The sequence below is a fragment of the Ictidomys tridecemlineatus genome, chromosome 5 (genome assembly GCF_052094955.1).
Source record: "Ictidomys tridecemlineatus isolate mIctTri1 chromosome 5, mIctTri1.hap1, whole genome shotgun sequence".
In the NCBI taxonomy this organism is placed as follows: Eukaryota; Metazoa; Chordata; class Mammalia; order Rodentia; family Sciuridae; genus Ictidomys; species Ictidomys tridecemlineatus.
In genome coordinates this window covers 157,626,006-157,641,432 of record NC_135481.1, presented here as the reverse complement: position 1 = coordinate 157,641,432, position 15,427 = coordinate 157,626,006, and the positions used below count along the sequence as shown (strand labels likewise).

The following is a 15,427-nucleotide window of genomic DNA, read 5'->3' as shown; positions in this document are numbered from 1 at the left end:
AAGGAAACGGAAGATTGATCAGCCAGAAAAGTGGAAATTTGGAAGAAACTGGGTCTATGGAGAACTGGGAGAAAATGGGTCAGGCCTTTTCCAAGGTTCTTCTAAAGCCAGCTCTGCCAGGAAGCCATCACCTCCTTGTAGAAAGTCTATCCCCAGCTAAACGTAATAGTCCCATAATAGTATGGGGCTATACCCTCTGACATGTCTCCCCTTAACTCTCCAGCTGAGGACAGGAACTGTGTCTCACTCAGCTAGTGCTCCCATTTCCTAGCTGAGAGGCCCTGAGGAATGGATCAGTGAACCAATCCTTTTGTGATATTTCCCTGTTTTTCCTTCTCACCTTCTCATCACAGATTCCCCAGTCATGTTCTCAATGCTTAGAACCTGATCCTATCTGCTAGAACCAGTTTTCCTTCTCCTGAAAATCCCTGCCCCAACCCAGGGACAGTGAGGCACTGGAGTCCAGAAGCTCAATTATGTGGAACCCTTTTCTAACCCAGCTTTGGTGACAGCATGTTGATGGTTTGAAATTGGCCATGATGGGAGTGTTTATACCACAGAAAATAGCATAATGACAGAATGTCACTGCTGGGCCCAGCTACTGACTGTTCCAGCAGAACCTAGAAAGGCGAATGGAGATTATTTGGTGATAATCTTGATGAATGAGATCTCTTGAGGATGTCCTAAGAGAGCTCCTGGGACCTACAGTAAGACCACCCAATCCTTTGTCTTAACTCGTGGGTTCCTGATGGGGAAAGGAAGGATTGTGACCGATCCTGCAACGGAAGAGCTGACTGAAAAGTGATTCAGTCTTGTGAATCCCAGAAACTGTTCGATCCTGAGACAAGGATTCAGGGTGAGGAGTTTATTCAGAAAGGACAGAAAATTCCAGTATGAGCGTAGGAAAGTGAGATGGGAGAAAGTGGCAGCCAATAGCAAGCATATTACCATGGGCAACTGGAGCTGAATCCCCCAGAGGAAGCTCTAGGAAATGATATACACCCCGTCTCTGAATGATCCCACCTGGAGGGGTCAAAAAGGTACACGTTCATCTTTACTAATCTATTTCTGCTTCTGAGAGTCCTTGGCAGAGAGGATTTTCTAAGATTCATTGCTGAGTACTTCCATGGTTTAGGACAAAGCCCTGAGTCACAGTTGAGGATCCTGGAGGTTGGCAGACTGCTGGCACATCTAATAGTAAACACTGGGAGTAGGGGATATGGATGGTGCAGGGGTTTGAATGTATCCCTCCAAATTTTATGTGTTAGAAACTTAATCCTCAAAGTTGTATGTTAATGGTGTTTGAAAGTGAGACTTGGAGGAGCACATTGGGATTAGAAAAGGTCATGAGGGTGGAGACTCCATGCTGGCATGAGTAGCTTTAGAAAAAGTCAGAGACTCAAGCTCTTCATTCAATGCCCTCTGCCATATTAAGATGCAGCAAAGAGACCCTCACTAGATGCCAAACAGATGCCACCATCATGGTCTTTGACTTTCTAGCCTCTAGAACTATAAACCAAATAAACTTCTATTCTTTACAAATCACCTGGTCTCAGGTATTTTGTCATAGTAATAGAAAACGAACTAAGACAGATGGGATATCAATTGCATCTGCTGAAGTGGCTTCTGTAGTCCTTACAATTCATTCAGGACTCTGACAAAATAACATGTAGGAAAAGTCCAGATTTCACTGCTGAAACCTGGCTTTTATCCCATACCTGGCAGAGGGTACAATGAAGAGTCCATGATTTGTAGACTGCACTCTAAGCCTAAGCACAGACTTGACATTTCACAAACTTTGTAGCATTGACTAAGTGCTTTAATCTCTCTGAGCCTCAGTTGTCTCATCCTCAAATAGGGAGAACAAAACCCTCCTACTTACTTCATAGAGTTGTCCCTAGAAGTAAGTATACATTGTGTTATGAGAATACCTTAAAAAGGAAAGGACTTAAGAAGGCCAGCCATCACTAATTTGCTTCTTTTCTGTGGGCTTGTTCACTTTCTTACCTCATTTATTGTTCAGGGAAAGAGATTCCTACCCAATGATACTATACAATGTCAAGCCAAGGTTAGCAACTTCTATTTAGAAACTGTACCCAAGCAAGTGTTAACACTGACCAAATAAGAAAATGCAAAGCAACATGTGTTCCAAATTATAAATAAATTAGAAAAAATCCAGGGGCTTCTTTTTTTCCAAAAGAATTCATTGGTTGGGTGGAGCTGACCTCAGACCATAGAAAGATCTTAAGTTGTTGTATAGAGGAATCAGAACTTTTAAGGCTGGGGGTTTGGGATTCCCTAAGTGCAGTAGGGTTCAAGAACTGTTTTATGAGCAGCAAGAATGCATGACTGTCAGTGTGAATGGGTCTCTGTGTGTGCATCTGTTCCAAAAACTACGCATGCATTGTGGGCTACATTCCTATTGACTTTGGAAGTAGCCAGAGTTCTGTTTCCTCTGCAAGGACTGCCCAGAGGGAATTGGAAAATGAAAATGCATATTTCTGAAGGCAAGACATAAAAACAATGTTAAATGTCAGGACTGAACATCCTGAGACGCGCCTTGCATGCTCTCCAATCAGCATTGCCATGAAATTTTTATGCACTTGCATTTACTGTGCCTTGCATCTATCCGGCAGAGAGCAGGAAAATAATTGAGCTTGACTGTGCAGAACTGGAGCTCAAAGGCTTTTTTTCCAAGGTAATCCAGAAATGAGAAGGGTTTGGTGCTGTTGTCTGGCTTACCATGTCCCCAAGGAAGCATGCCTGGGGGATGAAAATGTTTCATATTTTTGTTGAGGTATGCGTTACATAAATGCATGCATTTGTCAAAACTCATTTAATTATAAGTACACTTGAAATATGTATGTTTAACTCTATGCAAGTTAGGCTTCAATTAAAAAATATCTGGTGCTTTCTTACAAAGACCAGTTTAAAGCCCTCCCTCACTATGGTCTGCCTCTACGCTGAAATCTCCACTCTCTCCCCTTGCCCCCAGTCTCATTGCTGCCCAACATATACATGCACACACACATTCAGTATCACTGGAAAATGTTCATTTAAACACACAGTGTGAGAAGCTGGGGAAAATTAGATGCTAGGATGAGGAAAAATTCAGATCTGGGCTTCTGCTCTCAGGGCATTTGGACAGCTGGAGAGATAAGAATGTGCCCCAAGCACAGGCAGGAGGAGATCTGCACCAGATGTGCAATAGTGACCTTGAAAGTGACCTATGGACTTGGGGCAGGATGGGCAAAGTAAAAGTGGGAAGGAGGGGAGTAGGCAACCTACCCGGACTGAAGCTCCCATATGGGGGCAAGAGTATGGGAAAGGTGGATTACTCCACTTGGTAAAGTGCCATACTCAGCCTCAGAGAACAGTGATAGGACAGGAGAGAGTGTTGTGAGGTCCTTAGCAGAGTCTCTAACTACATTTTTTTCATCTTTACCCAATAGCCATGGTATTGATGAGAAGGAACCACCATAGGCCTCTTTTCATGTTGATTTTGCATTATGAAAGTGACACCTGTTAAAACACAAAACTGGAAGCAGCTCAGATGTCCATCAACAGGAGAATAATTGAACAAGCCATGGTATATTTACACTGTTACTGAATAAAAATAAATGAGCTATTGATGCAGTGAAAACCAGGAAGGAATCTTTAAAATTGTGCCGAATGCTCATGTCAAACAGCACGCACTCTGGGTTTCCATGTGTAAGAAGCTCCAGGACAGACCCAACCAACCTGTGGTAGAGAAGTAGGGACTGCCTTTGGGTGAGACTGGCAGAGGCCAACAAGAGAACTTACTGGCGTCAGAAACACTCTTTGTCATGGTGGGAGTTTTAGTTACATGAATATATGCAATTTTTAGAAACCATTCAGTGGTGCAGTTATGATCTGTAAATTTCACTATATGAAGATTGCATGTAAGAATAAAAACACACCCGAACTATAAATGAACTCCACTTAATGAGAAGCAGGCAGGAGTGTTCAGGGATCAAGTGTACTTGTGACTGCAGCTTATTTTGAAATTTATTTTTTAAAAAAATTACATGATATAATTATTTCAACTTTTCTGAATGCTTGAACATTTTTGGAATAATATATTGGATTTTTAAAAAATCTATACATGCTCATAAGAAATTAAGTGAAGGGAGACAGGACTCTGGGTAGAGATCATATTGCTTCTGGAATATTATCAAGGAATTGTCCCCCAGGATCTCTGCTTCCAATCTCTCTCTCTGACCAGTCCCAACTGCCCCACTGGAATTAACCTTCTTGTAAGCCATTGACATGATCCCTCAAGGTCATCCATTATTTATTCATCAATTGTGTATTAAGCACATGGTCTGTGGAGGGTAGAGCCAGATATAATCCTGCATTTGTAGCTTCCAGTTAAGACATTGATCTGGGAGCTATAGGTGATGAGTTTATAGGAGATGCCAGGAGTGCTGGGGAAATGGGCCCAGGCAGCTTGCCAAGTGGTAGGGAATACAGGCCCACACTTATTGAGGATGTGTTAGATAGACTCCATGCCCTGTTCAAGAGCTTTACTGTGTTCATTAATTCAGTTAATCCTTACAAACATCCATAAAGTAAGAACAGTCTTATCCCCGGTTTACACACCAGAAATCTGAGACCTGGGGAAAGTTAAGTGATCTGCTCTTGATTGTATAGCAAATGAGTGTCTGAGCAGGGATTCAAAACCCAGGAAGCTGTGTCTGAATCCTGTGCCCTAAACCAGGGGTTGGCATTCTTTTTCTGTAAAGGACCCAAGAGGAACTATGTTAAGCTTTGTTGGCCGAATAGTCTTCCAAAACTACTCATCTTCAATACTGTAGAATGAAAACAGTCACCGACGACACATATATGAACAAGTTACCTCCAATAAAACTTAATTTACAAAAACTAGTGGTGAGCCAGATTTGGTCCAAGGATCATAGTTTGTCAAACCCTGTCCCAAACCTCCCATAGCCTCCAGTGGCTGAGAGATGTTCAAGTTAGACCAAATGGTAACTGGGGGAACCCTAATTCCTGACTACAAAGTGTGTGTGGCAGTGTGGGAACAGACACTGAGGAATAAATACAAGCTCTAAGAGGTCAGGTCGCTAATTAACAATGAAAACAACAACAAAAATACATACCACCTGGGTGCATGTAGCAGTCTACTACCAAAGGAAGACCACAGGAGTCGGGGAGGGAGGGAGAATGTGGAAAACTTTCAGAAACCTCAACAAAGAACTGTCTTTCCTCTCTGGAGCCAGATTTAGAATTTCAACAGCAAGTTCTTTGACATCGTATGTGAGTATAAGAAGACTGAAGTTCAAAAGCTTTGATTTAACATGGTTCATTTTTGAAAATGCTTAGCTAGAGAGAATTTTCCTGCTTGAATCATTACTCTCACTGGCCCTTGGTTTCTTAAGGGCAAGAAATCACTTTAGTCAGTTCTTGTTGCTGACAAGGGAATCAACCCCAGAGCTCAGAGGGCAAGCCGGCCTGGGAATACACTCTCTCCTGTTCTAGGAAGAATCCAAGTAGTATTGAAAATTAAGAGCTCAAAGGATTTCTGAGTATTTATTCACAGTTTCTGAATGTTTATGCACCACCCGTGGACCAGAAGGCGTAGGGCAGCTCCAGCCGGAAGTTCCTGCCTCTGCTTTGGGAGAGTTTTTAGGGGACATCATGATGCTCCAACATGTGGGATCACAAGAGAATCCGTGTGGAGAGTATATTTGGGGAAGAGAATCTTTTTCAATACAATGCACTGGTGATATACTCCTGGATATTGACTTCTCTGTACCAACCCACCTGATATAGGGAGGAAACTATGCCCACTACCAGGGTGAAGTCTATAAGAAGTTAAGCTGACAGCCACACTGGGATGAAGTCAGTCTCTCATTTTCTACACTCAGTTAACCAGATCAACCCATTGCTTTCATGCCACAGAGATATGACTTGATTCCTTTTTTATTCTTAAGAAGGCATTTGGTGATTGTGAACCACTTCCCAGCCGGGTTTCAAGCAAGTGGTGGACTTACAGAGACTGTCGAGTTGCCGTGGAAAGAGGCATTCCCTCTGTGACACAGCATTGCTTACTTAGGGTTGACGGTCCTATCTCCAAAAGATGAACCCAACATTCCTACCTTTGGGGACACATACATGTTCCTAAACACATACCCCGGTGGTGAACTGTTAAAATCAGGACATGACAGACCTTGAACCTTGTCAGAAGGCCAAAACTGTTCCTACTCATACTCACCACTTAGTTCTCTAAAGAAAACAAGAGACAAATCAATCAGTCTCATTCTCCCTTTTTATGAACCAGTTGAGCTTTTCACTCCTTTAGGACCATATGCATTGATGAGGGGGCTGTAGCCTTCAAACCTGAAGATATGGAAGAGATTCTAAAATCACTTGTAAAAGTGAATGTCAAAGTTCCATCCCCAAGAATCCTTCAGAGATCAAAAGAAGTGGATTTAGGTTTTCTACTTTCCACAAATCAGTGGTTCTTAAGCTTTCCCAGGCATCAGAATCACTTTGAAGGACTGTTAAAACACAGAAGGCTGAGCCCCACCCTCCCACCAGAACTTCTGACTCAGGAGGCCTGGGTAGGACTGAGATCATGCATTTGAACAAATTTCCAAGAGATGCTTCTGCTATCCCAGGACCAGCCTTTGAGAATCACTGCTCTCAGGCATCTCTTCTATTTCAGGGCAGACTTGGGACAGAAGACTTTGGAAGTAATTCTATGATCTTTGTGGGTCAAGATGGCCCCTCAATACTCTACTTTCTCCTTGCTTCAGGAATATTATCTTTCTCTGCCAAATTCTGTAGCAACGGACCACACTCTTTAAATGAAATTTAAATTAATTCTTTAAAAAATTTACGATTAAACATTTTGTTCTTTTACTGACCAGCTACATGTGCCTAATGGCTACCACACTGGAAGCACAGATACTGTACATTCCCATCATTGTGGAAAGTTCTACTAAACAACATTATTCTGTAACAATTCAAAAAACTGCTTCTCTATTCTAACTTTTTTCTCTTATATGTTGCTCACTAGAGCATCTCATTCACCTCTTTCCATCAAGTTAAGAAAAGAACACAAACAAATATATGCAGAAAAGATAAAAATAAAACCTATTTACATTCTCCTATCACCCATTTTTCATCATGTGATAAAATTCACCCTAAAGGTAGTATGAGTTGGAGAAAGCAATAGCTCTGTAGAGATTGGGTTGACAGAACAGTCTTGTGGACAACAAAAATCATACAACACAGGATGGAGAATTTGAGTGGTCATGGGGTTATCCAGCCGGGGCGCCACTCTTGAAGGTAAGGACAGGACCATGCTGAGAGTGGACAAGAGAAGGATAAACCTGCATTTCTACCAAAGCGCACATCTCAAGTACAGGGCATGGCTGCCATGACTGACATTTGCTTTGCCATTCTTGAGGGGAAAGATTTGGATTCATGGTTAGGGGATGCCTTTTTCAGGAGCCTAACTCAATTTAATCCTTTCTTACAGATTCGACTGAATAGCAGGGGGCTGATCTACTCTGTGGGTTTGCTCCTGGCTTCCGTCTTTGTTACGGTAGGTTTGCAAATCTCTTTCCATTCTTAAGTTCATATATTCTTCCCTTCTTCCAGGTTCTTTGGAGACCAGATGGACTTGGCCTCTTGGTATATGGGAACTGACCTACATGAACTATCCATTAGCATACATGTATACTGTTGAATTTTCACTTTTACAGACACTGAAATGTAATAAGTTGTTTCCCTTAATGTTTCAAGAAAATATTGACTGAATTTCACTTGGCATATTGTTAATGGACATATGCTGGAGAGTGGGAATTCATAAGGGTAGGCAGGAAATAAGAAAGGTAATTCAGGACGTGAATCTAATGGTAAAATATTACCAAAGCAGGGGCTGGGGATGTGGCTCAAGCGGTAGCGCGCTCGCCTGGCATGCGTGAGGCCCGGGTTCAATCCTCAGCACCACATACAAACAAAGATGTTGTGTCCGCCAAGAACTAAAAAATAAATATTAAAATTCTCTCTCTCTTTTTTTTAAAAAAAAAATATTACCAAAGCAAATACTTCCTTACTATTATATCAAAAATGAAAGTTTGCATAATTGATCTTTTCACAGTTTAGAAGGTTCCTCAGATCTAGTATGACTTGGAGTTCTGATATTTAAAATAACCATACACTGTGCTTAATGCTTTGCATATACTTTCCCATTTGGAGCTCCCATGAAGTAGTCACTAATATCAGCCCCATTATACAGATTTTTGGCTGAGGCCTAAGAAGTTAATTGACTTGTCTTTACTGACACTGAGTGAATTGTGGAGCATGCCAGCTGATGTTTGAGTGCATGTTTGTAGACCCTGTGCTTCTCTTTAGGATGTGCTAGAGTTGTACGTGCTACAGGATCCTGAGCTAGCAACCACCTGTGTGGTCAAAATGAGGTTATTGAAAGAAGAAATGGGTTTGAGAAGAAAGAACAATTTTCAAATGCCTATTTTGACCTCCAAGAAGAAAGGTCAAGAAAACCACTGGAAATATGAGTCTGAGTTCAGCAAAAATATCCAAGCTGGAGATACCAGAATGTAGATGTAGCTGTAGACAGAAGCCCTGCTATTTGATAAGCTCCCTAAGAGAGTGAGTGTAGACAGAAAAGAGGCCCAAGGTCTAAGTCTTGGTGTTCTCCAATGCTTCAAGGTCAAAAAGATGAAGATGAAGAATGTAAAGAAACAAAGAAGGAGCAGTTGTAGAGGTTGGAAGAAAACCAGCAGAATGTGTCATCCTGGAAGCCAAATGGATAAGGAGTTTCAAAGTGGGGGGAGTGATCAACTGTGTCCAGTGAGCCCTGAGCACAGCCATTAGTGTTAGAATGGCAAAGCCATGGATGTTCTTGATGAGGGTGTTTTTGTGGCATGACAGGCAGAGGGTTAGTGGAATAAGTTAACAGAAAGTGGGAGAAGAAGTCGGAGACAGCTGGTATTTGCAGCTCTTTCAGATAATCTGTGAGATAAATTGTAAAGTACAGAGGAAAGGGAATCTTTTAAGTGGTGCTTTTTAATATGAGAGAGAAAACAGCATCTTTGTATGCCAATTGGCATGATCGGGGGTGAGATATGGAAATGTAGATTAAAGAGAGGGGAGTGGTTGAAACCACATTCTTAAGCAGCATGAGAGAGGGATCTGGTGCCCACATGGAGTTGGCCACGGACAGTGAGTCTCCTCTAATGGGAGAGAGGTGGGGAGGCCTGTGTGTGATGAGAGTCTATGAAATGGAAATGAGGGTGAAAAGGGAGCATTGGAGGCTTCAGGAGAGAGCAAAGGTGAAAAAAGAAATCAACGAGGGAGTAGGGAAGGACAGGATGCTTGCTTTGAAACATTAATGAACCATCTAAGGTTAGTGTTCTCAAATTTAAAGTGAGGCCATTCAAAATAACTGGGCATTGTCCCCCAGCCCTGGTGGTCAGCTGTGTGGATGGAGCATGGCTTAGATAAAAACATGGCTTGAACCCCAAAGGGCTTTGGCTTAGCTAAGCCAGGACAGAGAGGCCAGGAATCCAGATGGGTGCTCTGAAGTGATTCTAGCAATTGCCAGTAGAATAAAAGCAGGGTAAGGAGGGGGAGGGAAGGATCAAGATAGGCAAAGCCCAGTGAAATTATGATAGTAACAATAGGTCGTGGGGGGCTTGCAGAGTTGTGGGAGTTGGGGTACCACATGGAAACAACCTGGAAAGGAAATCGCAGTCAATATAACACAGATGTTTCTGCTCTCGATAAATAGAGCAAGGTCGAGGCCACAGCCTTGTACAGTAGAACTTTCTCAAATGAAATGGCCTGAACCTGTTCTGGATAGTAGTTTCTGATTCTATGTGAATATTGAGCACTTGAACCAACTGAGGAAGTTTGCATTTTTATCTCATTTCATTTAATTTTAAATGGGTGTGGAGGTGGTGACTGGCTGATGCAAGACAGAGGTCAAAGACTTGAGAGAAAGGCCAAAACAGAGAAAAATGGTTGTGTGACCATGAGCTGAGACATAAAACTCCTACAAATGGAGTGCCCAGGGTTGCATGGTCGACTGCAACCAAGGAGGGACAGGGAGTCACCGAAGACTTGAGATTCCAAGCTTAGTGTTTTGAGGGAGGAGAGGAGGAAAATGGATTGGAAGCAGCAATAAAGGCCACAGTGACAATGTCCTCACCTCCAGGAGCAGCAATGAGAGGAGATCTGTGCACATCAGAGGAACTGGTGGGCAATGCCACCCTGAGAGGCCTGCAGGGGTGGTGTTCCCTACGCAAGCCAAGGCCTGTTTGGGCAGGACAGTGGAGGGCCACACAGGAGATGCTACACAAGTGCCCTACAGCCAAACTATACCCCTACCAATAGCTCTTTTTGTTTGTTTGTTTGTTTGTTTTCCTTCTTTGTTCTGTGTGGGGGGTGGGGAGTGGGTACTGGGAATTGAACCCAAGAGAACTTGACCACTGAGCAACATCCCCAGCCCTTTTTGTTTCAAGACAGAGTCTGGCTAGGTTGCCCAGGCTGGCCTCAAACTTGTGATCTTCCTGCCTTAACCTCCTGAGTAGCTGGGATTACAGGTGTGCACCACCACGCCCAGCTCGTTTATCCTTTTTACATTACTTTCCCCACTGCCCCAACTGGTCTGTATTTCTTCTTTTCTCCATTCTGACATTCCTATTCCCCCACCATCTAAAGGAATAGAGTTTGCAGGCTCAGAGAGACTCAGCGCCCTATCCAAGGCCCACCACCCATAACCCTTCCCAGTGCCCTCTGACCCATTCTCTCTGTTGCAGGTGTTTGGGGTTCACCTGAACAAGTGGCAGCTGGACAAGAAGCTGGGGTGCGGCTGTCTCTTCCTGTATGGCGTGTTCCTGTGCTTCTCCATCATGACGGAGTTCAACGTGTTCACCTTCGTGAACTTACCCATGTGCGGGGACCACTGATCCTCTGGCCACCTACAGAGGCCCAGATCCTTCTTTTCTGTGCAATACGAGACCTGGCCGCAGCATCCCCCAAGTCTTGCGGGCCCTCAAGGGCCGCGGCGTCCGTCTCTCCTGTGCTGTCCACAGGCCTCCATTCCTGTCCTGGTGGCCCAGGCTCTCCCCGCCACCTCCTTCACTCCCCCACCTCCTTGCTCCCTCGTCCCACCTGGCCCCCCTCTCACCTGCCAACTGGCCCCTCCCTGCCTCTTCCATCTGAAGACACCTACCATCCACGTGAATTTTCAAGCTCCATTTTTGAACCGTGACTGAGATTCTAGAACAAAACTGGCTGCTAACTGGCCCAAGCCAGGCACAACTTATTTACAATTCCTCTTCCTTTTTTTAAGTTATTTGATGGAAGACTACCCTAATTTATGACCTAAGACTGTTGAAGAAATAGAGGAGAGGGTCCATTGATGACGAGGAATGTCTGGGATGGTGTTTTGTTTGGAGGTAATTCCTAGGTTACTGGGCTTGAGGGGTTGTTTTATTTTGGGGGGTGGCTCCCCCTTTGATTACTTTTCTTCCAGAGATGGAGGACATCCCTTGCGTCTTCTTTCACTGGGCCTGGATACTCGATGATCCACAGGTTGTACTGCTATGTCTTCTGGGAGTGAATCCCAGGCACAATGAAGTCTGCATGGATTTAGTGTTTAGTCGAGAAACGGCTGGGTAAGGCCACAGAGAACAGATGTATGACATTTTCTGCCCAAGGATGCTTCGCTAAGTCCCGTGGGCTTCACTTGGGGGCTGGGGGTGCAAGGTGTTGGAGGAAGAAAACTGCTTCCCACCTGTTCACTGAGACCATCTATTTCTCACTAGGTTCTTTCTAGTTTTACAAGCAATAGTTCTAGCCTGCCTGAGGCCTTTGACACAGGGGCCCTGGTTACACTGTCCATCCGCAAGGCACCAGGCAGTCAACGACAGAAGCGTCCCCAACATGTGAGTCCTTGAGATGTGCTCTTGTTGCTGGGTTATTTGGGGTGACAGGGAATGACCACAGAGGCCACCACTGCTTTCCATGCAGGAGTTACAGACACTGGTTTCTTGGAAAAAATGGAGAGAAGCGCATTTTGCACAGACCTCGTCAATTAAGTCCCAATTTGCCACTTGGTATCGAGTACACTGGACCCTGACGGCTGGCTCTTGGGCAAACGTCCTTTCTCACGGAATGCCACCGCCAAGTTGGCCTGGCTCCACCCCTCCCGTCCTGGAGGGATGGCCAGGGAAGGAGAAAGCAGAGAGACCTGACACCTTGGAAACCACAGAATGTGTTAAACGCAGACTCGCTCAAGGGCATAAGTTATTGTGAACGTTTCTTTGCCAATCACACTGCTCAACAGCCCTGCTAGATTTTGTATGATGCTGAATTATTATGCAGACCAATTCCACCAAGTTGAGACACACCCATGCTTGTTACACTAGTATTTATTGAAACTGTGGATTCTTGCCCGTGCTGTCCCTTGTATTTACTTTAAGCACTGATCACTTATCCATTCATTCGGTATGGTTTTCCCAGTTCCTTGTACACATTCTGGTATGAATTGTAAAAAAAAAATAACCTGCTACAAATTGGTTGATTGTTTTCTGTCTGCGGTGCAAACCCAGGGCAGCCCTAGCTGCGGGCGCATCTGCCCAACCGAGGAACAGGAGGGGAAATCACTCATTTGGGCTCTCAGAGCTAAGACACACTTATTGATTCTGTTGCACATTTTGCACTGGTTTATGGCGATTGTTTTCTTGGACGGATAGTGTAAAATAAACTTCTCTGTTCTGTATCCTTCCTCAAGCAAAGCGCATTCCTTTCTCCTCTGGAATGTTGTCCCTTTTCTGATGAGGAGAACGCACCGCACGGAAAGCAAAATGACTGCAATCATTTGCATGGCCAGGGATTTGCACTTCTGCTGATCCTGAGTTGGTATATTCTGGGTTTAGAAGGCGGCTATCTGTCTGTCCGATTGCAAGAATAAAGTGGCAAGTCATGCATCCTCTCTAAATACTGAAGGAAGTTTGGACCTGGGGTCCTGTCATCAAAATCTGGAACTCCACCTGTCACAGAATCCATGTGACATTATGTTAGGAATTCCTCCTTCAGGTGGACAGGAGAAGAAGAGCATCACAGTCCTGATGTTGGTACTTAGCTGTGGTCAAGTTCCCTATCCTCTCTGAATTGATAAGCTTTTAATCATGAAAAGTAAGACGTCCTCCAAAGATGATTCCTTAAGAGAGACACTAGGGCTGGGGATGTGGCTCAAGCGGTAGCGCGCTCGCCTGGCATGTGTGCGGCCCGGGTTCGATCCTCAGCACCACATACCAACAAAGATGTTGTGTCTGCTGAGAACTAAAAAATAAATATTAAAAATTCTCTCTCTCTCTCTCTCACACACACACACACACAAAAGAGAGAGACACTAATACATAGTTCTAATAAGCCACTTTTGAGGGAAGGGTTACTGGGGATTAAACCCAGGAGTGCTCTAGCACTGAGGTCTTCTTTTAATTTTAAGAAGGCCCTGCCCTGGGCCCTTCTTTTAATTTTTTTGTTTTTATTTTGAGATCAGGTCACACTAAGTAGCTGAGGACCTCACTAAATTGCCGAGGCTGGCCTCAAACTTGTGATCCTCCTGCCCTCAACCTTCCGAGTTGCTAGGATTACAGGCACGCACCACTGGGCCAGACTTAAGACATTAAGACTCTAAAAAGAGTAATTACGAAGATCCAAAATTGGCACACAAGCCACATTTTCACCTGAAATTAACACAATTTATTTGGAGGAATCAGAAGTGAAATAGCTACTAATTCACAACGCCAACTTTATTTAACTGTTTAAAAATATTTTTTTCCTGGCGGAGAGGTAATTGAAGGTCCTTGCCTTTGTCTTGAGTATTTACATCTTAGAAAGTTTTACTACAATATTTGCATATTTTTCAAATACCCTAACCCTAACTCGGGATAGTGTAAAATAGACTTCTCTGTTCTGTATCATTACACAGATCGGTGCTTACAAAGCATTAGATAATTCCATGGGTAAACATTTTGCTATATCTTAAGCAAAGACTTTGATCAGAAGCTTTATGTTAAAAAAAATACATTTTCTATGAAATTTTTAGAAATTGTTATTCAGTTCTCCAAAGCGAAAATCGTGGAATGAGACAGTGTGCTTATCTTCATCCACAAGAATTGCTGGTCTAGGAACTATGAGTGTTTCCTTTCTGAAGTGAGAACTTAGCCTGCATCTGTCAAGATCCCAACCATGCACAAAAAAACGCCTTGAATTATTGATTGAGAACGTGGTTTTCAGGGTGCTGACAGCCCATTGATATGGAATTGCTGGTGTTACCATATCCCTTGCTTCTGCTGGAAGCTGAGAACAGTTGAGATGTGTTTTATGAAAGAACTTTTTTCCATATCCACAATTTTATAATGTCCCTAAAGAGACCCCCTTTAGTCAGGGATGAGGGTATTGTTAAGTTTCCCTACACCTTTTGCTTCAAAGTTTAAAGCCATAAATTGGATTTGGAGCTAGGTGTATACTAAACAGTAAATTTGAATTCATTTTAAACACTCAGACTTCAAGGAAAATCCTAAATAAAGGTTTAAAGGGGAATGGGAAGTGATAGCAATGTAAAGTTCAGAGAGTTTTCAGTGGTGCTGTAAAGTCGGGAACAATGTCCAGTTACAACTCTAGTCAAATATGGCCTTGGAACTTTACCTTATTATTCATGCAAATGTTCAGATTGTTGGCAAAAAAGTAAAAGTGGGAAATTGGTCATAATGAATTTATTTCTCTCAAGGTTTATCTTCCCTTTTCAAAATGGGATAATTATTCCATTATTATAGAATACTCATTTCATGATTCTGACCCATTTCAGCCAACTATTTTCAAATAGATGGGACATTTCCATATTGGATTTTGGTGTAAGACTCATATTAATTAGTGTCTTCTTGGTGATCTCTGCTGTGGTTTCTCAATGTACAACAAACACATACCATCATTCTGATACCAAAACTATATGAAAACAGTCCAGTGGACACTTAAAAATTTCCCAAATCTGTCTGTTATCAAACAACTGCAGGAATGGAATGGATTCAACAATTATTTTCTAATAAATAAAATTTATTCATTGTTTCATCATCCAGAGATGTAGGCACTTCTGAGATTCTGAGAGTCAAGAGCTGAGGACTGAAAACGGGAGTTCTGTAGTAAGTAGAAGATAAATTGTGCCATGCCCCAAGACTGATCCCACATGGAACTTTTTGCTTAGTTTCGGCACACAGGGCAGAGTAATAAAACTCCACCAACATTTTTTAAACAAGCCACTGTTGCACTTGAGGTATTTATTTCTGTAATAAATTGCACCCAGTAGTCTCATTAATTTAAGAAGTTCTTACTCAACCTCCAC

The 15,427-nt window shown here is 43.1% G+C and overlaps 1 protein-coding gene across 1 annotated transcript in view; it reads left to right on the top strand.

The window, feature by feature from the left end:
* Slc24a3 (solute carrier family 24 member 3) overlaps positions 1–12,802 on the top strand; it is a 520,120-nt gene extending 507,318 nt beyond the window's left edge. The window contains exons 16-17 of the mRNA XM_078051346.1: positions 7,529–7,594; positions 10,836–12,802. Of these exons, the coding sequence (XP_077907472.1) occupies positions 7,529–7,594; positions 10,836–10,985 (216 nt within the window). The 3' untranslated portion in view covers positions 10,986–12,802. The remainder of the gene's footprint in view (positions 1–7,528; positions 7,595–10,835) is intronic.
* The last annotated feature ends 2,625 nt before the right edge of the window (positions 12,803–15,427 follow it).